This window comes from Myodes glareolus, chromosome 7, assembly GCF_982192425.1.
Source record: "Myodes glareolus chromosome 7, mMyoGla1.1, whole genome shotgun sequence".
NCBI classification, from domain to species: domain Eukaryota; kingdom Metazoa; phylum Chordata; class Mammalia; order Rodentia; family Cricetidae; genus Myodes; species Myodes glareolus.
This window is the reverse complement of record NC_142032.1, coordinates 4,025,646-4,050,109: the sequence shown is the minus strand read 5'-3', so window position 1 is coordinate 4,050,109 and position 24,464 is coordinate 4,025,646. Positions and strand designations below refer to the sequence as shown.

The following is a 24,464-nucleotide window of genomic DNA, read 5'->3' as shown; positions in this document are numbered from 1 at the left end:
ACCAATGGCCCGTGTTCATGCTATTGTGACCATGCACACATTGGTCATTGCTTGAACTGCTTTGTTCCGGTTTGCGTTCCCCGCCCCCTCCCCCCATTTTGTTAATTTGTTCAGCTTCCCCTGACCTCTCTTTCTTTGTTCTCCCTTGTCTGTTTTAAGACAGCATCTCCTGTAACCCAGGCTGATCTTGAACTATGAGTACAGTTGAGGATGACCTTGAACTCCTGATCCTCCTGCATCCCCACCAAGTGCTCTGACTGCAGGCAGCACCACGTCCAGCTTATTTGCTTGTGTTTCTAGATTTGTTGCATTGTCCTCCAGTACCTCTAAGATCTGCAGCATAGCATGGAGTCAACAGTCTTCCTCATTGTCTTCCTGGGCACTTCCTTCCTGTTCTCGGACGTTGGGTAGAGCTGTTTACATGTCAGTTTGAGCAGAATTGTCTGTCCTGATGGGGTATTTATTTATAATTTTCTTATGTTCAATCTCATCTTCCTTTGTTGTAGTTCCTAGTGGTTTCCTAAAGAAATTGCTTTCCTAATGAAACATTGGGAAATACATTTTTATGAATACTCAAACATGAAAATATTTTTATTCTCCATGGATAAATTGGTTGGACATAGAATTTCCTTATGTCTCTACTTTTTGCTGTTGATAACTTTAACAGTATTCTTATTTCCAGTTGATTGAGCTTGTCTTTCTCCTGCAATTTATGAGACTTTGATACTCAGTGTTTTAGGTCGAGTCTTGCATCTAGAGGCTCAAGAAAATCATGGACAATTTCCTTATGTTAATACTTTGATGAGCTAATAAAATGTTTTTTTCTGCTCTTATGTATGTTGTGGGTGAATGTGCTAATACAGCAATAATGTGCTCACGTTAAAGCTCTTAGTATCTATTATGCATAACCATTATGGTCTCCTTTAATCTTTTTCCCTCTTCATGATAAAGTGGGAACTGGGTGTGGTAACATACATCTGTGATCTTGGCCTTCAGGAGACTGAGGCAGGAGGATTGCTACAAACTGGAAGACAGCCTGGACCACATAGTGAGAGCGGGTTAGTTAGGGCTATAGAGTGGGGTCCTGTTTTTTAGAAAACTCAGAACTGGTCTAGAGGGAGCTCAGTAGTTAAGAGGCCTTGATGCTCTTGCCAAGGGCCTGAGTTCAGTTGGCAATGCCCACATGATGGCTCATAGCAATCTATGGTTCCAGTTCCAGGGGTTCTGACATCCTTTTCTGGCTTCCTTGGGCAACAGGCATACACATGGTGCACACACAAGCAGATAAAACACACATACACATAAAATAAAAATAAATGAATCTTTGGAAAAAAACACTGAAAATTAAAACAAAACAATCAACAACAAAAAGTGAAGGAAAAATAAGTGGAGCCTTGCCCTCCCCCAATCTGTAAATGTCCCACACTGCATTTCTAAGCACGGCATTGCAGTTTGCCTTCTAGTTTCTCTCTTTTTATTTATTTTTGCTTTTGTGTTGTGTTCCCGTTTTCCCCTTTAAAAGTTTTCAGTTCTTGGTTGCAAAATCTTCCATTTCTACTTCATTTCATTCCTCCTAATATCCTTCTTCCTCTCCCTGCCCCCGATCTCTATTTTTTATGCCTTGTGAAACTTTGCTGTCTCTATTAATAAAGAATTATGAACAGTACATCAGGGTAGGGCTTATTGCCTAGCAGACTTCCGTAGGATAAGCCAGAGGCTTGTCATCTGGTTAGGTGACTCCAGATGACAGTATCTTTATGTCTTGGAATTCTTCCAGTTCTGCATAATCATCTTTTAGGTTTTTTGGAGATGTTCTGGGAACTAGTAAGAAAATGTGCAATTCAAATGTAGATTTCCACTAGGTTTTAACATTTTCAGTTGTGTGCCTAATTCATACCTAGTAGTCTGCTGGTGTTCCAAGTCCGGAGTCTGGTTTATTCCCTTAGAGACTGAACTTCCTATTTGGTCTGGGCTTGGGATAATCTGTCCCTACTAAGAGTGAGGAAGGGGCTTAAGACTCCATACTTTGCCCTCGCCAATTCCCCTGTTTTCCTCCTAGAATCTCAACTCTGCCTTCTGTGATAATCCTCCTGTCATATGGAGGCTGCCCTATGCTCTTAGGACTAATTTTTGCAGACTTGTCTATTGTCCCTTTCCCATTTGCTTGCTTTTCTCATTGATAGTTCCTCTGACCTGTAAATGGACTCTCTCCTCATTTTCCTCGTCATTGTGAGCTGCTACCTCTAAAAGCTAAAACAAAGCACATACACTTCCAGTTACAGCGCCAAACCTTTTCTTCTCATCTCAGCGAGGTTTGTAGAGGGAGGAGATATTAGTGCTGTATTTTTTTGAGACATGGTTTCTGTATGTAGGCCAGGCTGCTCTTTAACTGGAGATGTGCTATTTCGTCCTTCTCATGCTGAGATTACAGACATGCGCTGCTGTGCCCAGGTAGATGGATATACTTACTTGATCCTCTTTTCTTAATAGGAGTCATAGTCTATGTTTTTCTTAAAAGTTAAATTTCACAAAAGACCCATTTCACAATGGAGTCTTGGCAATTACTATGTGGGGAGAGTGTAGGGTAGCACGTGTGAATATTTTGGAAGAAAAGTTTAAGAATGCTCATTTTATTTTTCAATTAAAAATTATATTAGCTCAGCATAGTGAATTTAAAATCTTTGGATTTATTTCTCTGGATTTACTTACAACAATATGTTTGAAATGTGTTAAGTAGGAAAATTGGCAGTAGGAGAAGTGGTATGTGTGTTTCCAAGTGTGTCATCAAGAAAAATGGATGGGAGAAGATAACGGGTCCAAGAGGAAGCAGAATGTTAGGTTTGGGTGACGGGGGGCGGGGGCGGTGTTTCGGACTATAGCCATGCAGAAATCTCTAATAGCACTGACAATTTTTAATGAGTATCTAAGCATGACTCTTTATTACCCAATCTCAGAGACCATCTAAGCTCTCTTACAGTCTTCAGGACGCTGCCCGCTGGCTTAGTCTTGTGACTGTGTTTCCAGAGCTGTTTGCAGCTTTCTGCCGTCTCATCGGACTCAGTGTCGAACAATAATCAGAGAAGAGATCACTCTTCAGTTGAGCAATGGAAAACGTTCTGCTTTCATCTGAACAGGATCTTTTGTTTTTTTGAGTAACAACCACAACAAAAATCACTTCAACGTTTTTGAACACTTTGTCAATGAGAAGTCTTTGTCTACCATGTTATAAATTTTTAAATAATACAAACGGAAGTGAAGCACACAGACCCAAGTATCCAAGGGTCGTGATATTAGGTTAACTGTGGAGAGAACAAATACGGCATGTTTTCTCTTGGAGAAATTTTAACCACTTTTTTTTTTTGAGACAAATTTTCTCTGTGTAAACAGCTCTAGCTGTCCTGGCACTTGCTCTATAGACCGTATTGGCCTCAAACTCACAGAGTCCTGCCTGCCTCTTCCTCCTGAGTGCTGGGATTAAAGGTGTGTCGTGCTAGATTCATGTCTGCTATCACCAATACTGTGAATTATTTCAGTGGCGTTTGGCATGCTAAGATGCTGACTCTACATCTTTAGGGGGGAAAAGGAGAAGCTGGAAGTCTTAACATTTCTTGATCATAGAAGGCACTGAGTCATGAGCCAAGATGCTAGGCAGGCACTGTTCCTGTCTTGTGTGACGATTTTAAATCAGTTTTTTATGTTTACATTTGCAAACTATGACCCTCATGTGGACCCTGAGCCTATACGATGTGAGCCTGTTAGAAGAGAAACCTTTACAAAGGCGGGCACCATTCCTATTAATTTTTTTTTCCTGAACCTTAAACTCGTCATAGTTGTTCATAAAATGTTGATGGGAGCAATTTGAAGAAGAAATATGACACAGGGAAAGCGGAGATTCCACATGATCCTTATGAGAATGATTTTATATGAATTTGATATATTCAACTCCATCCTAGAGGTAATGCTGAGAGGAGGCCTGTGGGGCTACATGCTCAAGTCAGGTGACCACAGTGGCTAAGTGGTAAAGATGAGTCTTTTTAATGCGCAAATCCGTTACTCAGATACAGACTACAATCCGTGTGGCTGAGCTGTCATCTCTCAGAGAGGCAGGCTCCAGGGTACCCTCTGAATCACCTTCACTCTCTGGAGGCTTTAAGAGGTTGGCCACTTTCCACAAGCCTACAAGTGACCCTACATTAGATTCGAGAGATATCGGAAGGACTTTAAACTTGGCAGGAGGAGGATGGAAAAGCAGCAGAGACTGTCTACCAGTGGTGGCTCCCAGAAAGAGTTTGGATTTTTTTTCTGTCACTGAAATTAAAAGGTGTGGCCTATGATAATGTTCTTTTTATGCCTTCCAAAGAACACTGTACCATGGAAAAGCTGTGAGAGGAAGTAGCAGGCCGAAATTCAGGCGGGCATGGCTGGATGGGACTATGAGGTGGGAACTGGTTTTGTTTGCTTGTTTTGTACCAGTGACTATCATTGCCTTTCTTTGCTTGTGAAGGAACCTTTCTTCTGGACCGTTGCTTTCCTCCTAAGTCCCTGCCGAGGTATTTGCAAACCAAGCCAGCATTCATGCTTTATTTCACCCGAAGAGGACAAAACATCAGCAAATAGAAACGGGTTGTACACACTGTAAACTCGCAGAAGTCGGAGAACTTCTGCCTCATCCTTACTGGCCACCAGCCTGCACCTCAGCCTTCCTCCCTCTCTGTCCTCTTGTGCAAAATGGGGTTAATAGAGGATTTTCTCTGCGAAGTGGGGATGATGGAGATTAAAAGAGATGACGTGGGAACATTATTCCCAAAATAAACTCGAATTGAATCTTAACAATGTTATTATTGTGCGGTTACAACAAAACTTTTCTCCTGCAGCAGTCAGAAACGTCTGGTGAGTTTCATCCTGGTCATACCGCCTGCTCCTTGGTGGAGCTCCAACCACACTCAGGGTACACGCTGCAGCTCGTGCGCGGTTTCCTCTCAAGGGCTCAGCTTTAGAAAAAGCACAAAAGTACGAGACCCAGAATCTCAGCTTGTGCCATCAAATCTTGGAAAGTCATCTCAAGGAAGAAATAGAATGCCGCTGAAAAAGGAGAAGGGCCCCTTTCTGGGAATCATTTCTGCTTTTCTGAAGCGGGGAAAACAAGCCCCGATGTTGCAATATTTTTCAAGACGGAAGAGTGAGTGTCCTAGATGGAGGAGGGAAGACTGACAAGCAGAAGGGAGATTCTTAGGGTTCCGAGGCAGCGCCGGGAGGGGTGGCGCTCGGGCTCAGAACCTCGCAGTTCTTTGTTAGGGGCGGGGGAGCCCCACTTCCACCCATAAAGGGCTGCCCAACTGAGGTCGCCCCACGGGAACTGCTCGCGTCCCTCTCAGCCCCTCACCCCACCCCGCCCCGCCCCTGCAGACCCCACAACGTGGTCCGACCGCGGTGCCTTTAAGACTTTGCTGACTGCACATGCTCAGCTCTTTGTGTGGAGTTGGGAGTTTTTAAGAAAAAAAGAAGAAACACGGAGGAAGCTGGGAAAGCGCAGCACTTTCGCTGCTGCAGCCCGAGGAGTGCAAGGGCTGCTTTCCCACCGAAGCGAGGAAGCCCGAGTGGACTTCTCCTCCGTGGGGCTGAAAGCGCAGGCCACACCTGGGGGACGAACTCCCGTCTGTGCTGGCCCGGTGGGCGCGTGCGGGGGAGTCCCGGGTCCCCGTCAGGGGCCGGGCGAGACCACAGCGCCGGAACCGAGGGGGGGAAGCGGCCACGAGCGCGCGTGGCTGTGGGGCTTCTCTCCCCATTCCGGGCTGTGGCCGTGGCTTCGGCGATTGTTCTTAGCAAGTGGAGGGAAGACGGCCTCTGCGGGGCCTCGGGACGGCTGGAGGGCGGCGGGAGGCTAACGTCCTCGCTTTCGTCCCCCCTACTCGCCTTGGACGCGCCCGGCTCGGGGCTCCCGCTCGGCCCCGCCCTCCTGGGCGAGCCGCGCTCGGAGCCCAGGCAGTTGGCGCGGGCCGAGGGCGAGGCGGGGCCGCGCGGGTCCCCTCCCCCTCCCCGCCCGGTCCCCTCCCCCTCGGGTCCCCTCCGGAGCGCCGGGCGCCGCCGGTTCTGTGCTCCGCTCCCCGGAGCTGCCGCGGCTGCGGGGTTGGGCTCGCCGAGGACAAGGTCAGCAGAGCGGGCGGCGATGCCCGAGCGTGACCGGAGGCAGCCGATCGGAGGCCGCCGCGGCCGGGAACCGTCGCTCCGGACGGGACAGCGGGACGGGGGTCGTCGCCGCTGAGCAGCTGAGGAGCGGCGGCGGCAGCGAGGTCGTCTGCAGCTGGAATCCCCGCCTCAGCGGCATCCCCGTGCGCGCCCACCCGCCCGCCCGCTCGCGAGCGTAGCCCGGGCACCGGGAAGATGGAGCCGGGGGACCGGGCCCGCTCGGGTGCCCCGCAGCTGGCCGCCCCGGGGCTGTGCAGGGCTCGGCGGGCGAGCGTCGGGGGCGCCTCCTCCTGGCTGCAGCTGGACGGGCACAGCTGGCTGCTGTGCTATGGCTTCCTCTACCTGGCGCTCTATGCTCAGGTGTCCCAGTCGAAGCCCTGCGAGAGGACTGGCTCCTGCTTCTCGGGTCGCTGTGTCAACTCCACCTGCCTGTGCGACCCGGGCTGGGTGGGGGACCAGTGCCAGCACTGCCAGGGCAGGTTCAAGTAAGTGCCTTCGCGGGACCCAGAGCCTCAGTCCTTCCCCGCCACCGTCACTCCCTACCCTGCTGTGACCTCGGGATTCCCGGCTCTTAGGACTAGGAGAGGCCGGGAGAGGTCCCGCGCTGCACCCTTCCAGCCTCAGGCTGCCCGGGGGAGCCCAGCCCTGGCTGACTCGGTGCCTTTCCACATGTCCTCAGTGGCTTGTCATCTTCTGGGCAGAAAGAACAGTCTCACTCACAGTCACGGTGCCAAACTCCACCAATTTAACAGAAACGGTGCAAATAACGCACGAGAACCCAGGAACATTGTGAGAAGTGTAAAGGTTTAAAGTTGTGGCCCAGTTCCTTCCCGTCTAGTCGGGTTTAAGAAGGGCGTACTCTGTTCCATACCTTGTTATGAGCTCTGGTTCGATCCTCTCATTCATTCCCCACAAGTCTCTAACTTACTGGAATCGTATGCTTCCTATGCAGTGTCTACCCAGAGAGAGATCAGGAAGCCTTTAAGTGAACTCGACCAAGGTTGCACAGAAAGTGCCGAGTCGCGATTCCAGGACGTGCGCTTGCAGAGGGTGCTGAATTTGTTGGGGGCGGTCTTGGCGCTGAGTGGCTTGTGGCAGTTGTCAAAGTCAGTTTGGTTTTTCTGAAGCTGAAGCTGCTAAGGAGCATGAATCTCTGGGGTCAAGATCTCTCTCCCTATTGGTTGATGCTTACTAGATTTCTGCACGCCCTAAAAAGAAGGGTGGCTGTCAGCAGAAAAGTTTCTTGAGGCCTTTCATGCTGCCCTCTTGACTCCCTGTAGTTTTTAGACAGCTTTTTAGAAGACTGCTGGCTGATTTGTGGCTGTGAAATTATATTATGTAGGCGACTAGTGTTTGCTGTGAAGACGATAGCAAAATCTAGGTGCAGTGTCTCTGGCTTTGAGGCAAAGGTAAGGATGTGGCTCGCTTTGATAATATATTCCAGGATAGTTTCTTTGTAGTTTTAACGCAGCAAATGTATATATTATTCTCTTTTCCACATTTTTACTGTTGCTGGTTAGGACAGTGCCCCCTAGACGAATTAAAGATGTTTGTTTTAAAATGACACTTTCAAAACTTAAGTAGACTTTACAGTCTTGTTTTCAAGGGGTCTCATAGGTGAAATTTCATAAAATTTGTTTGGAGTCATAGGGCTATGTGTTTCCAGGGTTAAAAGTTTGAGAAACTGATACATAAGTTTTACAAATGCATTTAAAATATTTTGAGCGAGGTACCAATGAAAAGTTTAGACATGGCTTACATTGAGACAAGAGACCTGATTGAATTCTGCCTCATGAAGAGCCCGACTTCCTTTGGCTGCCGTTCACCTCTTAAGAGTACCTGGACTCTATATACAGGGAGCAACCAAAATGAAAGGTTATAGTAATTTTCACATTTTCTACGAACGAGGAAGATTGTTTGATTGGTGTTGGTGAATTTGCTCCGTTTGCGGAAAGAGGATATCCAGTGCTCCAGTTCTGGGATGTTCAGCTCAGTATCTGCATTTTGAGTAGGACACTTGTGAAATCTAAGTCAGCAGTCTGTGACTTCCCTTAGCTGCGGTCCCACTTAGTAAGAGAAATCACACAGATCAAGTTGTACGTAGACAACATAACACTGGAAGATGTTCCTGAACCACATACATTATTGAGTAGGAGAGTAGACCTCAGTGTACACAGACAGTCAGTCCTGAACTTACTGGATATTCATCTGTGGGAGCTGTTATTCCTATGATTCATTGTACTCTTGTAAATGTGACTTGATTTTTCTATGAAATACAAATTTTTAGGGTAAATATGACACTACAAATCTGTGTGTTTTTCATGCAAACTCTTAGGAGCAAAGGAGGTGTATTGAATATTAAAGAGTTCAGTCATTTAGAAGGAAGTAACTACTCTCAGTAAAGTATGTCGTGAGCTGTGAAAGGCTTGTTTGAAGACCTATTTTCTAGCATTTACAAAATACACTGGGAGAGAGCTGAACTTGGTATTCTCACCAGATATCGGCGAAGTCTGCTAAGCTGAGTGATAGCAGCCTTACACATAGTCATGAACAGTGATTGAGTTTGGTAAGCAGGTGTTATAATTAACTGGTATGCTACCTTAGTTTCTTTCTACTGTAAATGTCTCAGCACATATTGTGGGGGCATAGGGTGTTTTCTATTAACAGAAGATGCAGGATTAAAACTCAAAATTTTTTTCCTAAACTTTTTTTTCTTCCTTTTTAAGACATGGCCTCTCTATACACCTCTGGCTGTCCTGGACTCACTCTGTAGACCAAGCTAGCCTCAGAACCAGAGATCCTCTGCCTCTGCCTCCCAAGTGCTGGAATTAAAGGTGTGCTCCACTATGCCAAGCCTAAGCCACTAGAATGCACTCCATGCTGAGTGAGTGCAGAAGGAGCCAGACAGGGAGCTCTTGGGGGTTGGGCCAAAAAACCACCTGGGATAAATCAATTTTCTGATGCTGAGAGTCCTCAAGCAATTGAATATTTATTGTTAATTATAGAGATCCTTTGAGTAACTTCAATGTGGAAAATTGAATGTTCTCTGTATGTCTTTACTTCTAAGTAAAATTATAATAAATAATTTATATTATCAAACTATGTAATCACATAGAAGGATTTAAGACAGCTTAAATAGTTTCAGATTTGTGAAGTTGGTTTTTTTTTTTGTCTCCATTGTTAGACTTCCTAAACACATTTGATTTCCTCCTGCACTTGGAGTTTCATTTGGGACTCAGGATGTTTTACACAGTCCTTTCTTCTCAGAGCTCTTCCTATCCAGTCTTTGCTTGGGAAATTACTGTGGAGCCTTCTGCGCTTGACTATGGGCTTCTAGCAGGGACTTTGCTGACTCCCCTGCCGTCCCTTGATGTTTACTGCTGTAGCACAGCCTTTCCTCCTCCGTGCTTGCAGAGTGAAGTCTTAATTAGTTATTTTTTTCTTTACGATTTCATTTTTGTTTGTTTTGTGGTCCCACACATTAAACCCAGGCATTACACATGCTTTTCAAGTGCTAGGCTCAGTTGTGATTTAAAAATTATTTTTACTTTTTAAATTATGTAGTGTAGGTTTCTATGTGTATCTCTCTCTGTGTGTGTGTGCATGCATGTATAGTGTGTGTATGCATGTGTGTAGTGTATGCCTGTGCATTTGTGTGTGTGCATGCATGCATGCATGCATGGGTCAAGGAGCCCAGAAGAGAGCTCTAGAGCCCCTGGAGCTGGAGTTACAGACAGCCGTGAGCTTGCTAACATGCAGGGTACTGGGAGCCTGGGAGCTGAGCTCGGTCCCTCTGCAGGAGCGCCATGTGTTTGTAACCCCTGATCCATTTCTCCAGGTCTTTAACTATAGTTTGTGATGTACAATCACTCAACGTTTAGACTTTGGGAAGTTTTGTCTTATGTATATACCTCTGATACCATCGCAGTCACAATGGTCATAAAGTAGCAGTCACACCCAAACATTTTTAATATTTCCCTTCCCTCTCATAGCTTCCATTTCTTGAGGAGGAACAACAAATACTGCAGTGGGTAGGCTGTCTGGCTCGTAAGTGATTGGCTGGTTTTAAACTAAAGGCATTTTATTTTGTTATTTATGTGGATGAGTGTTTTGCCTGGAGGCCAGACGAGAGTAGCATGTCCCCGGGAACTGAGTTAAGGACAGTATGAGCTACGCGGTGAGTGCTGGAAATTGAATCTGGATCCTGGAAGAACAGCCAGTGTTCTTAGCTGCATAGCCATCTCTCCAGCCCCACGTGTTTAATTTTTTAAATATAAAGCTATTTTTCAGAATGATTGCAATCATTTACCTTCCCAAGTAGTGTTTGAATGTTCTAATTAATCCATAACCTAGTCAATATTTGTCAATTTAAATGAAGTATGACTGGTCTTTTTAAAGCATTCGTTTAGAGTGTGTGTACATGCTTGTGACGTGCCATAAGGCGTGTAGAGGTCATGTGACAACTGCATGAGTCTGTTCCATCATAGGGATTCTGGGATGGAACTCTGGTTGCCAGCATTGTCAGCGACCAAGCAGCCTTACCCTGCTAAGCCTTCTCACTGGGCTTCAGTTTGCACCCCCTAATTCCCTCATGACTAACGATGTTGAATATCTTGTCGTGTGCTTACTTGCCATCTGTTTATCTTCTTTAGTGAGGAAATTTCAAATCTTGGCCACATTAAATTTTCCCCTAATTTTTTTTATTTTCTTGAATTCTTTCATTTACTGAATAGGACTTTATCATTTGGAAGTCTTTCCTACCAGGTTGGGGCTCTTTCTTTTTTCTTTTTTCTTTTTTCTTTTTTCTTTTTTCTTTTTTCTTTTTTCTTTTTTCTTTTTTCTTTTCCTTCCCTTCCCTTCCCTTCCCTTCCCTTCCCTTCCCTTCCCTTCCCTTCCCTTCCCTTCCCTTCTCTTCTTTTCTTTTCTCCTCCTCTTCTTCCTCTTTCCCTCCCTTCCTCCTCCCTCCTCCCTCCTCTCTCTCTCTCTCTCTCTCTCTCTCTCTCTCTCTCTCTCTCTCTCTCTCTCTCTCTCTCTCTCTCTCTCTCTGGAGACAGGGTTTCTCAGTAGCTTTGGAGCCTGTCCTGGCACTAACTCTTTATTTTCCATGTATGTGGGTATGTAATGCGGACCTCATGAAATGACCCTCATTATTTGCTGGAAGGGTTTTTGTGGAACTTGCATTATTTCTTCATTATGTGTTTGGCAAAATTTACCACCTGTCTTAGTTAGGGTCTCTGCTGCTGTGATAAACCCCATGACCAAAAGCCGATTTGGTCTCCAAAGATGACAGAGGAAAAACTTCTTGATACCGGTCTCTTACATATGACCCCAAGAGCACCTATCTTAAAATTAACACACATCAGAGATGAATAAATTTAAAAAGTTTCTGCACAGCAGAGATTGTAGGGAACAGAGGGAGCCCCAAGTGAGTCAGGTTCTGGGTGAATGTGTAGTGTGGACATGGGTGTGGTCATGCCAAGGACTCCACAGCCCCATGAGGGAGGCAAGGTCTTTTGTGGGTGAAGCTCAGAGGGGTGGTAAAGCTCTCCTTGGGGCTCTAAGAGAACGGTTGGTCATGTGCACCAAATTAGCACCTGGAGCCCCCTCCTCCCTGTGGCTTTCATCCACAGACAGCTGTGGAGACCAGCCAACCGCTTTCACTGGCACTCTGCATGGTGAACCCGGAAGCTCTGGGTTATGGTGGTAGTAGGCACTACTCCGTCATAGTGTGCAAAGCCCGTCTGAGCCCAGCTTTTCTGTACCTGTGGGTATGTGTCCGCCATTTCTTCTGTACCTCTGGCTGTGTGTCCACCATTTCTTCTATACTGTGGCTGTGTGTCCGCTATGTCTTCTGTGCCTGTGGCTGTGTGTCTGTCATGTCTTTTGTACCTGTGGGTATGTGTCCACCGTTTCTTCTGTGCCTGTGGCTCTGTGTCTGCCATGTCTTCTGTGCCTGTGGCTATGTATCACCATTGCTTCGCTACCTGTGGGTATGTGTCTGCCATTTCTTCATCCCTCATCACCTCTAATCAGGTTCAGGCCTTAACTGCTCAGGCTGTGGCAAGAAGTAAAAACGCATAGACTGAAGATCAACTCTACAGTTTGAAAAAATATTTGTAAATCATATATCAGGTAAGGGACTCTTATCCAAATTAAGGAACTCAAATAATTAATAAGGAAGCTACCTATTTTGAAAGAAGGCAAAGAACTGGAATAGAATTCTCTTAAGACATACGAAACGCCAAAAACACATGAAATTTATGTTCAACACCACTGAGCATCAGGGAAATGCAAATTAACCTACAATCCCCTCACACCTTTATAAGAGCTGTCACTGAGAAGATGAAAGATGGCAGGCGTTGACCAGAATGTAAAGAAATGAAATTTTTTTTTTTACTGGAAATGTAAATTACGTCACCCATTTTCGAGATTGTGGGAAGGTTCTTAAAAGCCTGAAACTAGATTTATGTGTGATTCAGCCATTCCACTTCCGGCAGCGTGTCTTCACTCCTACGTTTGGGGAGAATGGACGTGCTCATCAGTAGACGGGAATGTGTGCACTATGGAACACATGGGAACAGTGTCATCTGCCATGTAAGAACACTGCAGTACATGAATAAGCAGAGCAGAAAGAGGTGTCACCCCTGATTGAGCTCGCTGGTGTGGAGGGTGATGGGGGAGGGGGACAAGCAAAGGGCAATGTTTGTTCTTCCTGGCCTCCTGGCTAGCTTACACCCAAAGTAATCACACAGAAACTGTATTAATTAAATTACTGCTTGGCCCATTAGCTCTAGCTTCTTATTGGCTAACTCTTACATCTTAATTTAACCCATCTCCATGAATCTGTGTATCACCACAAGGTGGTGACCTACCAGCAGAGTTCCAGCACATCTATCTCCAGCGGATCCATGGCGTCTCTCTAACTCTGCCTTCTTCCTCCCAGCATTCAGTTCTGTCTTATCCACCTACCTAAGTTCTGCGCTATCAACAGGCCAAGGCAGTTTCTTTATTCATTAACCAATAAAAGCAACACACAGACAGAAGGAACTCCCATACCAGGTATGGTGTAGACAGTTTCAGTTAGTGTGTGGAAGTCCTGGTGAGGGCTTATTCAGCAGGGTGATTTATAGTTAAAATGGATATTTCAAAACCACTAAATTAACTGTTCTTATCATGCAGAAAGATAAACATATGAGGTGAAAGGTATGTTATTTAGTGCTTTGCTCATGTGTGGGCACATGTGTGTGCAGACATATGTGCATGTATGTACATTTGCATGGAAGCCGGAGGATAACCCTGGTATTGTGATATTGTTCCTCAAGGGTTGTCCCCTTTTCCTTCTCTTCCTCCCTCCCTCCCTCCCTCCCTCCCTCCCTCCCTCCCTCCCTCTCTCCGCCCCTTCCAGTGTTCTCATCAAGAAGACTGAGCTGAATGAGCCCCAGGGATCTGCCTGTCTCTTCTTCCCAGTGCTGGATTATAAGATGATGTGGGGTTTGCTCTATAAACTATGAATATGTTTTATTACCATTGGTTAATAAAGAATTTGCTTTGGCCTATGACAGGGCAGAATATAGCCAGACTGGAAGAGATGTAAAGAGATAGTAGGTGGAGTCAGAGAGATACCATGTAGCTGCCGAAGGAGACAGACACTGGAACCTTACCGGTAGGCCATAGCCTTGTGGTGATACACAGTTTAATAGAAATGGGTTAATTTAAGCTGTAAGAGCTAGCTAGGAATATGCCTAAGCTATTGGCCAAAGAGTGTTGTAATTAATATAGTTTCTTTGAGATTATTTGGGTCATTGGGACAGGGCAGCCGGGAAGGAAAGTGCATTCTCAGTCTATGATAACCTTGTCAGATTCCTCAGCTAACCATCTTCCTGTCTCCATAGTGTGTATTTGGGCTGAAATACCATATTGTACCCTAGAAATATAGACAACTAGTATTTGTCAGTACATGCAAAACAGCAAAAGGGAACCAACAAGCTGGTAAATAGTATTTCAACTAGAAAATCTATTTTAAGAAACATCTCCGACTGCATAGATACTTCAGGTTATGGTAAAGGGCTTACCATTGCAAGCGGGAGGATCCGAGTTCAATCAGCAGAACCCACATCCAAGCTGAGCACGGTAGTGTATGCTTGTGGGCCAGAAAGCCCCAGCAGTCCTCTCGTCTTTGCCCACAGAATACCCCACACAGCCATGCCAGCTTTTTAAACATGGGTGCTGGCTCTGAATTTAGGCATCCATATATCCCTGGTTCTTAGTTCGAGAACAGAAGTGTTGTAGTTTAATGATAGTTGGGCGAAGGTATTCACAGTTACAATCGCAGCATTCCATAGTCTTTCGCAGGAGGATTTCACAATTTGCCAAGCCAGCCTAGGCTATACAGCACTGTCTAGGCTAGCCAGAGTTACATAGCAAGAACCTGTCTTAAAAAAATTAATGGTTTAAAACTTAGAAAGCATATTATAAATTATACACTGCTTAATTTCTGGAGATGTCTGCAAGTAAATGAATACGTTGAAAACCTGTTGTTTGTGGCCACCTCTGGTTTTAGAGTTTTAAGACTTGGATTTTAGAACAGGTAACAGATTGTGACTAAGTTGATAGCGTAACGGCAATGCTTTAAGGTGAAGAATAAAGATATCGAGAGACCTGAAAGAAAATTGTTCTTACCATGCAGTGTGAGTGGGTTCTTACTGTGAGTACGAGGTGGTTCTTTCTGTAGGTGGGAGTGGGTTCTTACTGTGGGTATGAGGTGTTTCTTACTGTGGTTGTGAGTGGGTTCTTACTGTGGGTGTGAGTGGGTTCTTACTGTGGGTGACAGTGTGTTCTTACTGTAGGTGTGAGTGGGTTCTTACTGTGGGTGAGAGTGTGTTCTTACTGTGGGTGTGAGTGTGTTGTTACTGTAGGTGTGAGTGGATTCTTACTGTAGGTGTGAGTAGGTTCTTACTGTAGGTGTGAGTGGGTTCTTACTGTGAGTGTGAGTGGATTCTTACTGTAGGTGTGAGTGGGTTCTTACTATAGGTATGAGTGGGTTCTTACTGTAGGTGTGAGTGGGTTCTTACTGTGGGTGTGAGTGTGTTCTAACTGTGGGTGTGAGTGGGTTATTACTGTGGGTGTGAGTGTGTTCTTACTGTGGGTGAGAATGGATTCTTACTGTGGGTGTGAGTGGGTTCTTACTGTGGGTGTGAGTGGATTCTTACTGTAGGTGTGAGTGGGTTCTTACTGTAGGTGTGAGTGGGTTCTTACTGTGGGTGTGAGTGGATTCTTACTGTGGGGTAGGAGTGGGTTCTTACTGTGGGTGTGAGTGGGTTCTTACTGTGGGTGTGAGTGTGTTCTTACTGTGGGTGTGAGTGTGTTCATACTGTAGGTGTGAGTGTGTTCTTACTGTGGGTGTGAGTGGGTTCTTACTGTAGGTGTGAGTGGGTTCTTACTGTAGGTGTGAGTGTGTTCTTACTGTGGGTGGGAGTGGATTCTTACTGTGGGTGTGAGTGTGTTCTTACTGTGGGTGTGAGTGGGTTCTTACTGTGGGTGGGAGTGGATTCTTACTGTAGGATGGGAGTGGGTTCTTACTGTAGGTGTGAGTGGATTCTTACTGTGGGTGGGAGTGGGTTCTTACTGTGGGGTGTGAGTGTGTTCTTACTGTGGGGTGTGAGTGGGTTCTTACTGTGGGTGTGAGTGGGTTCTTACTGTGGGTGTGAGTGTGTTCTTACTGTGGGTGTGAGTGTGTTCTTACTGTGGGTATGAGTGTGTTCTTACTGTGGGGTGGGAGTGTGTTCTTACTGTGGGTGTGAGTGTGTTCTTACTGTGGGGTATGAGTGGGTTCTTACTGTAGGTGTGAGTGGGTTCTTACTGTGGGTGGGAGTGGATTCTTACTGTAGGATGGGAGTGGGTTCTTACTGTGGGGTGTGAGTGTGTTCTTACTGTGGGGTGTGAGTGGGTTCTTACTGTGGGTATGAGTGTGTTCTTACTGTGGGGTGTGAGTGTGTTCTTACTGTGGGGTGGGAGTGGGTTCTTACTGTAGGTGTGAGTGGGTTCCTACTATGGGTGTGAGTGTGTTCTTACTGTGGTGTGAGTGTGTTCTTACTGTGGGTATGAGTGTGTTCTTACTGTGGGGTGTGAGTGTGTTCTTACTGTGGGGTGGGAGTGGGTTCTTACTGTAGGTGTGAGTGGGTTCTTACTGTGGGTGTTAGTGGATTCTTACTGTGGGTGTGAGTGGATTCTTACTGTGGGTGTGAGTGGGTTCCTACTATGGGTGTGAGTGTGTTCTTACTGTGGGTGTGAGTGTGTTCTTACTGTGGGGTATGAGTGGGTTCTTACTGTAGGTGTGAGTGGGTTCTTACTGTAGGTATGAGTGGGTTCTTACTGTAGGTGTGAGTGTGTTCTTACTGTGGGTGTGAGTGTGTTCTAACTGTGGGTGTGAGTGTGTTCTTACTGTGGGTGTGAGTGTGTTCTTACTGTGGGTGTGAGTGTGTTCTTACTGTGGGTGTGAGTGGGTTCTTACTGTGGGTGGGAGTGGATTCTTACTGTAGGATGGGAGTGGGTTCTTACTGTAGGTGTGAGTGGATTCTTACTGTGGGTGGGAGTGGGTTCTTACTGTGGGGTGTGAGTGTGTTCTTACTGTGGGGTGTGAGTGGGTTCTTACTGTGGGTATGAGTGTGTTCTTACTGTGGGGTATGAGTGTGTTCTTACTGTGGGGTGGGAGTGGGTTCTTACTGTAGGTGTGAGTGGGTTCCTACTATGGGTGTGAGTGTGTTCTTACTGTGGTGTGAGTGTGTTCTTACTGTGGGGTATGAGTGGGTTCTTACTGTAGGTGTGAGTGGGTTCTTACTGTGGGTGTGAGTGGGTTCTTACTGTAGGTGTGAGTGGGTTCTTACTGTGGGTGTGAGTGGGTTCTTACTGTGGGTGTGAGTGTGCTCTTACTGTAGGTGTGAGTGGGTTCTTACTTTGGGTGTGAGTGGATTCTTACCCTAGGTGTGAGTGGGTTCTTACTGTAGGTGTGAGTGGATTCTTACTGTAGGTGTGAGTGGATTCTTATTGTAGGTGTGAGTGGATTCTTACTGTGGGGTGGGAGTGGGTTCTTACTGTGGATGTGATTTGCCGTAACAGTCCTTGTAGTCCCACTTATGCTTAACAAAGATGCTCAGCACCTGTACCTTCATGTATTCTGTTCTCCTTGGTGAGGAGCAGACATTTCCCCATGTTCCTCCTCTAGGGAATATGTGGCCTCTGAAGTGTGACTCTTTAGAGGGTAGGGAGATGTTTAGATTAGAGCCCAGGAACTGGAGAATGCTTGTACCACCATGTCCCTACCTCGTGTCAACTGCTACTGTTCTGGTAGTGATTTCCATGGTTCCCAGGAGCCGAGGAACCTTGAGGTCTGAGTCTTTGCCACTTTTGTGGTGCCAGGTTGTTTAAGATCTCCTATGGCCCCGTTCTTCTGAGCCTAAGCATATGCAGGGCTCGCTTCTGTCCCCTGTCCCTTCAGGTCTTTTCTGGGCACGTGGTCTGATGTAGGCATTCACGTAGCTCCTGGATTCCCAGGCGTACTCTGCACAGTTCTTAGAGAAGCCCCTGCTGCCCGTTTTCTCCTCGTTTTCAGGGAGCTTCCAAATCTGCCCACTGATACGTCTCTGCCGGGAATATTGTCCTGTTATTCTTTATGATTAATTAAATTTGATATTTTGTTGAGGGTTTTTTTTAAGTGTTATTTATCTGTAATGTTTATTTCTTGGAACATTCTCATCAGGCTTTGTCATCCTGACATTATTAAATAAGTTGGTGTGAATTCCTTTTTTCTCTAATTTCTGAAAGAAATTACAAAACATTCTTATTATTTCTCATTTAAGTGATGGAAAAAATTTACCAATGAAGCCATCTGTGCTTGCAGGTGTTTTCTGGTGCTGTGTTTGAGTTACAAGCTTCTTTAGGGGCTGTCTGTGTCTTTGGGAACTGTTCTTGGTCTGCTCTGTACTGTCCCTGTCCGTCTCAGGGAACTGCTGAGATCTCTGTTTGTTGACTTTGCCACGCTGAGTTTTAAAGACTTTCTCCCCCATTTTAAACCATCAATTGAGTTGACAGGAAAATTTTAATATCCTGTTTTTTCTATTGAGTTAATAATAATAATGTCTCTCTTTTCGTCTTGATAACTAATATTTTATTTTTTTCTTGACAAGTTCGTTAGAAGTTTAACAACTATTATTCTATGTAAAATGCTTTTTAGTTGTATAGGTTTTTCTTTTTGCCATGATTTTACTGTTTTGAAAAATTTCTGTTTTTTTTTCAATTTCATTCATTGCAATTCTTTTTGGATGTGTTCTTCTAGTTTCTTGAGTTATAATTTAGATTTGGTTTTCAGTTTTCTAAGGCTCATGTTTAAAGCTGTAAATTCTGCTGAGCACCAGTTGAATCCCCATCTCACAGACTTTAGGAGGCTGTGATTTTAGAATGAATCAATTAAAATGTTTTCTAGAGGACTTCGTGGCGTAGAAAACTGTTTCTTAATTCCCAGACATTCAGGGCTTTTTAACTTACATTCTCTATTATTGTACGTGAACAGCATGGATTTCAGAAGCATAGTTATTGTAGAGAACTTTCATTAATTGATTAAACTGATTTAATTCAGTTCTGGTGCTTTGTGTGCTATGGCCAAAGGACAAGTGGCTACTTCCTTTAAGTCAGAAGTCATTTTTTTTTTTTTCCACTCCTGGATTTTGTGATACAATTGCTGCAGGCTTGGAAGGTTCCAAAACTATGTGGCGTCCAGGTTCTAAAGTTCGTATAATTAGAATCCTCTTAGCTCTTGGGCTTCTATTGGCTTTTATTTATTTAGTTAGTTTTGTTTTGAATGTTAGTTTTAGCATTGTACTTGAGGGCTGTGATGAACGACCTTGAGTGGCCATGAGCAGGCATCGTCTTGTTTCTGACATTCGCACTGCGCACAGCATCAACATAGAACTTGCTTCCTACAGCACATGGTTGTGTTTGTACAGCAGGAGACTACTCCACTGCCTTTAAAAGGCTTAGTGTGAGTGTGAGTGTGTGTGTTTGTGTGAGAGAGAGACAGAAAGAGACAGAGAGAGACAGAGACAGACAGGCAGAGAGAGATAGAGAGAGAGACAGAGACAGACAGAGACAGAGGCAGAGAGAAGAAAGAGAGACAGAGACAGAGAGGGCTGTGTAGAGGTCCAAGTATAACTTGTTGGAGTTGATTCTCTCCTTCCACTGTGTGGGTCCTGGAGAGCAAACTCAGGCTGCCTGACTTTTCCCAGGTACCTTTGCCCACTGAGCCTTCTCGCCAAGCTTAATATTGTTGTCTTTACTGTTAGACTAAATCTTTGAAGTACTGGTGTGACTATTCCAAAACTTCCTGCATTAGTGAGTGCAGCCTTTTCTTCTGGTATAATCGGTGTGTCGTGTGCCTTGGGAAGGTTTGGAGACTGACCCAGAGAAGAACGGCAGTCAGTAGAGGGCTCCTAGTCACCCACCACAGGGACTGTGGGAGTCCAGTTCCCCAGGGAGGCGCTAGGGACAGGTGTACTCAGGTATTTTCCTGCCAGGGCAGGAAAGCCAGAGGCATTGTGTTCCTTAGGTTAGACTGTTTGTTCTCTAAAAGCTGTTCCTGGGAGGGGGTAGATTCATAATTTGAACAGGCAAGGTGAGTTTTAGCTGCCAGAGGAGAGCCCTTGCACAAAGATTCAGATACTCACCTTAGAAATCAGACCAAATGTATGAAAAATGAAGAAGGTATGAGAGAAAGTGATCACAGCACTGTCAGCCATTGCACTACAGTGTGAACACAGCACGGCCACTGTCAGCCATTGCACTACAGTGTGAACACAGCACTGTCACCATTGCACTACAGTGTGAACACAGCACGGCCACTGTCAGCCATTGCACTGCAGTGTGAACACAGCACTGTCACCATTGCACTACAGTGTGAACACAGCACGGCCACTGTCAGCCATTGCACTACAGTGTGAACACAGCACGGTCAGCCATTGCACTACAGTGTGAACACAGCACTGTCGGCCATTGCACTACAGTGTGAACACAGCACGGTCACTGTCAGTCACTGCACTACAGTGTGAACACAGCACCGTCAGCCACTGCACTACAGTGTGAACACAGCACTGTTACCATTGCACTACAGTGTGAACACAGCACGGTCACCATTGCACTACAGTGTGAACACAGCACTGTCAGCCACTGCACTACCACATACCTATAACTATTAAGACAACAGCAAATTATTCTATAAAGTTGTGCTGAATTATTTCCATGAGAATTATTCTTCTCTTCCTCTTTGCCAATGTTTGATATTGTTGCATTTTGTCTTTTGTTGGGTGAAAAGTGGTACGTTATTGCCAATTTATTTTTTATGAATTTGGTACTAGTGTACTTGGCTTTAATATCTTTAGGAAAGAGAGTCATAATTTTAACAAAAGTTCATGTAAATAGTATGGCTTGTAAGAGAGGCTAGAGTAATAGGAGAGAAAGAACTTTGAAAGAATAGAAATGGTTAAAAGGAGCAGCCCTTGTGCTGATGGCTGAGCGCACACAGGGTTAAGAATCCTTCCTACCGCTTTAAATTGACATCTTGGTGGGCATGGCTGTGGCCTAATGAGCAGAAAACAGTTCCTTTGGTCTATGTGAATCTACGTCAATACCTGCCCTCTGGAACTTGCCTTGAAGTGTTCTGTAGACACTGAGGAGCTGTTCATGAGAGTGTCTCTCTGTAGGGACTTTGCTGGAAGAACTGGCTGAGATGAGGCACTGGGGGAGCTGTTGGTGGCTGGATGCTGTGGGCCGTGATGTTGTGCGGGAACTTGGTGTTGGCAAAGCCACACAAGCCGCGTGAACAGTGGGCCCAGGAAGCAAACCCTTTTCTCCTGAAGTCTCCAGGACACTTTGTGAGCTCACTGACAAACTCCTTGCCATCTGACAAGAGAAACTATTTGAGGGGCCCAGATCTATTTTCACGCAGTAGGCAAGTGGGTGAATGGGAAGTGGGAAGGCACCAGATGGGTGATTGGCACAGTGCATCCCTTAGAGATTCAGCTTCCAAGGAGTCTCTTGAACACATTCAAACTCCTCAACATCGCAAATTGCAAATTCGTACAACTAAAGAGCTTTTTAAACGTGCCACAAATGAGGAAACATGATCCCCAAGTCACTGTGTTGATCATTGCTTGTATTAATTATTCCTTTATTCCTTTTTTTTTTTTCCTATTTCTTGTTTTTCCAGACAGGGTTTCTCTGTAATCCTTGTTGTCCTAGAACTCACTCTGTAGACCCGGCTGGCCTCGAACTCACAGAGATCCACTGTCTCTGCCCCCGAGTGCTGGGATTAAAGACATGTGCCACCACTGCTCAGCTCAAATTGCTCGTGTTCTCTCTTAGCCACACTGAGTGGTTGGTCTAGCTAGACTACGTTATAAAGTTAGCTTCTGACAACTCTTGTGCAAAATTGAATTGCAGAGAGTGATAATATGTACATACAATCAGACACACACATACCACACAGACACACGCACACCACACAGACACAGACACACACATACACACACACCACATAGACACACATAATACACACAGACACATACACACCACTGGGTATATATGTGCCTGTTTATGTAACTACAAAAGCCTGTGAAATATATTTGTATACATATGAACACTAAATATAAAGATATTTTTAATTATTTGAGATATGGATTTGTTGATTAATTTGTTTAGAAGTAAGTGCACCTAAATTTTTGTCTTAAATATTTTAAGATTCCGAGAACTCATGTTTTTGTATTTTCAATATAAACAAAAGCATTTTGATATATTTGTAAAATTGGTTGAGATGGTGTACAGTGTAAAGCAGTCAAGAGAGCGTGATACAAATAGTCAGCAGAGCTCAGAAGCATGACGATGGCCGCTTTACAGTTCGGGAGCCTAGAAACCTGGTCCAGCTGTGTCTCTCTGGAGAAGGGTTCACATGTGGGTTTTCACTCTGAAGATCTACACCGCTCAGGATTAATTTGATCTTCTTTCTCTTGTCAGAGTCTAGTCTCTGTGAAATAAAATTTAACCTAATCAACGTTTTGTCAGCACAGAACCCTTCAGTAAGACATTCAGTTTTTCACTGACTTTTCCTATTCTGTCAGTTGAAATGACCATGGTTTGTCAAGTTTCAAGAAATTTAAACTAAATTTCTTTTTAGTTGTAGAGAGAATATTAGCTTGGGTTGTATATAGCCTCCAGTTTGTATACCGTTATGCCAGATTATTATTTTTTAAAATTACGTATTGATTTTTATATACATTGATAATTCTACTTGCATGTCTGAGTGAGGGTGTCAGATCCCCTGGAACTGGAGTTATAGAGAGTTGTGAGCTACCATGTGGGTGGTGGGAACTGAGCCCGGGTCCATCTAGAAGACCAGCCAATGTTCTTTACCGCTGAGCCAGCTCTCTAGCCCTTTATATCTGAGTCCTTTGACCTAGTGATTTGAATTTTAACATGCTACTGCCTGCCTTAATGCTACCTTAAGGTAACTGTTGTCATGATTTTTCTTTTCTAGATTAACAGAACCTTCTGGATATTTAACAGATGGCCCCATTAACTATAAATATAAAACTAAGTGTACATGGCTAATTGAAGGCTAGTAAGTATACAGTTTTAGCTAAATAAGTTAATTTTATTCTGAGGTGCTAAAGTAAATGATTAATGTTAAATTAGGTAAAATGACTAGCTATATATTTTACTTCCTTGTTTATTATGGAACATATGCATAGTTTTTATGAAGTTTAAAAATTTAATCATAATACTTTTCATCTGTTTTATATACATACATATATATATATATATATATATATATATATATATATATATATTGTCTTTGAGTTACATTATTGCAGGACTAAACACATTAGGCCTCTTAGCTTTTGAGAAACCTCTTGTTAGGAACTTTACAAATGCTGTAGAGATATAAACATATTCTGTGTCAGTCTCTGCTATTGGTTAATGCTTTTCAGCATTTTAATTCTCGTAGCCCTTTAAAAATTTTAAGTGTGCTAAGGATCTTTTAAAATATTTTCATAACATCTTGAAGAAGAGTTAGTTGTTTACTTCTAGGCACTTTTCACAGTGAGGCGTTCAGCTATTTAAACTTCCTTATGAGAAGGTCGTACGTGAACCAGCAGGATTCTCTGGTGCTGTTCCACAGTTTTCAGAGTGCACTTGGAAACCAGGCTTTCTGAATACTTTAAAAGTCTTGAAAGCCACAACAGCTATTTTCTACTATTTACCCATAGTCTGCCTTTGCTTCTTCTTAGTGTATCACTCTTTTGAGCATGCTGGAAAGAACCTGATGCCTCCACCTGAAGGTTCTGTATCAATGCTTCTGTGTCAGATGCTTCTGGGTGTTGAGTTTTTGTATCCAGCTTTATTCAAGTACGACTCGCTGTGATAGGATGCATCCTGTTAGTATGTAATTTAATAAGGTTTCAGTAAAAAAATACATAAAATATGTAGCTTCTGCCTCAGTCTAATGTATAATGTCTGCCTTTTGTTGTTGACTGAAGTTATAAGAAAAAGATATGTGTAGTTTGAAACCAGTGTCTTGAAAGCATATCAGTTTTTCTTCTGGTGATTTAATGATTTGTAGAAAAAGTATCTGTAATAGATTTTTGATAAAATTACTATGTCATATTCTAAAAATATATTTTATATGAAATTAAAGAGATTCTTTTTCTTTTTTTTCTTTCTTCTTCTTCTTCTTTTTTTTTTTTTTTTTGCTTTCAGTCCAAATGCAGTGTTAAGGTTAAGATTCAATCATTTTGCTACTGAATGCAGCTGGGATCACATGTATGTTTATGATGGAGATTCAATATATGCGCCTTTAGTAGCTGTGCTTAGGTGAGTGATTATGTTTGTCTGATGAATTGTTGACAGCCATAGAAAAGTAAAGAGCTGTATAATTTGCTTATTTGAAGCTTACCCTATTGATCTGTGCACAAATTTATGGTGGTTGGCGGTGGCTGGATTTCACAGATTATTATAATACTCTGTTTACTATGACTGTCAAGTGTATACACAGTAATGTAAATATGCCATAAATATGAATAAATTCTATACTATACTATAGGAACTATACTAGAGTCTTTATAAACACTCTTTATTTTCACTATATTTATTCTATTACTTTAAGTTGTTTTGAATATGTTTTCATAAATGTCTGCTTAGAGGGCTTTGGGTGAGTTCAGGCTGACAGACAGATGAGT

At 44.1% G+C, this 24,464-nt stretch overlaps 1 protein-coding gene across 1 annotated transcript in view; it reads left to right on the top strand.

Moving 5' to 3' along the window:
• The first annotated feature begins 6,381 nt into the window (after window positions 1-6,381).
• The window catches only part of Atrnl1 (attractin like 1), a 542,404-nt gene continuing 524,321 nt past the window's right edge, over window positions 6,382-24,464 (top strand). Inside the window, exons 1-3 of the mRNA XM_048424018.3 lie at window positions 6,382-6,671; window positions 22,763-22,846; window positions 23,986-24,099. Of these exons, the coding sequence (XP_048279975.3) occupies window positions 6,382-6,671; window positions 22,763-22,846; window positions 23,986-24,099 (488 nt within the window). The remainder of the gene's footprint in view (window positions 6,672-22,762; window positions 22,847-23,985; window positions 24,100-24,464) is intronic.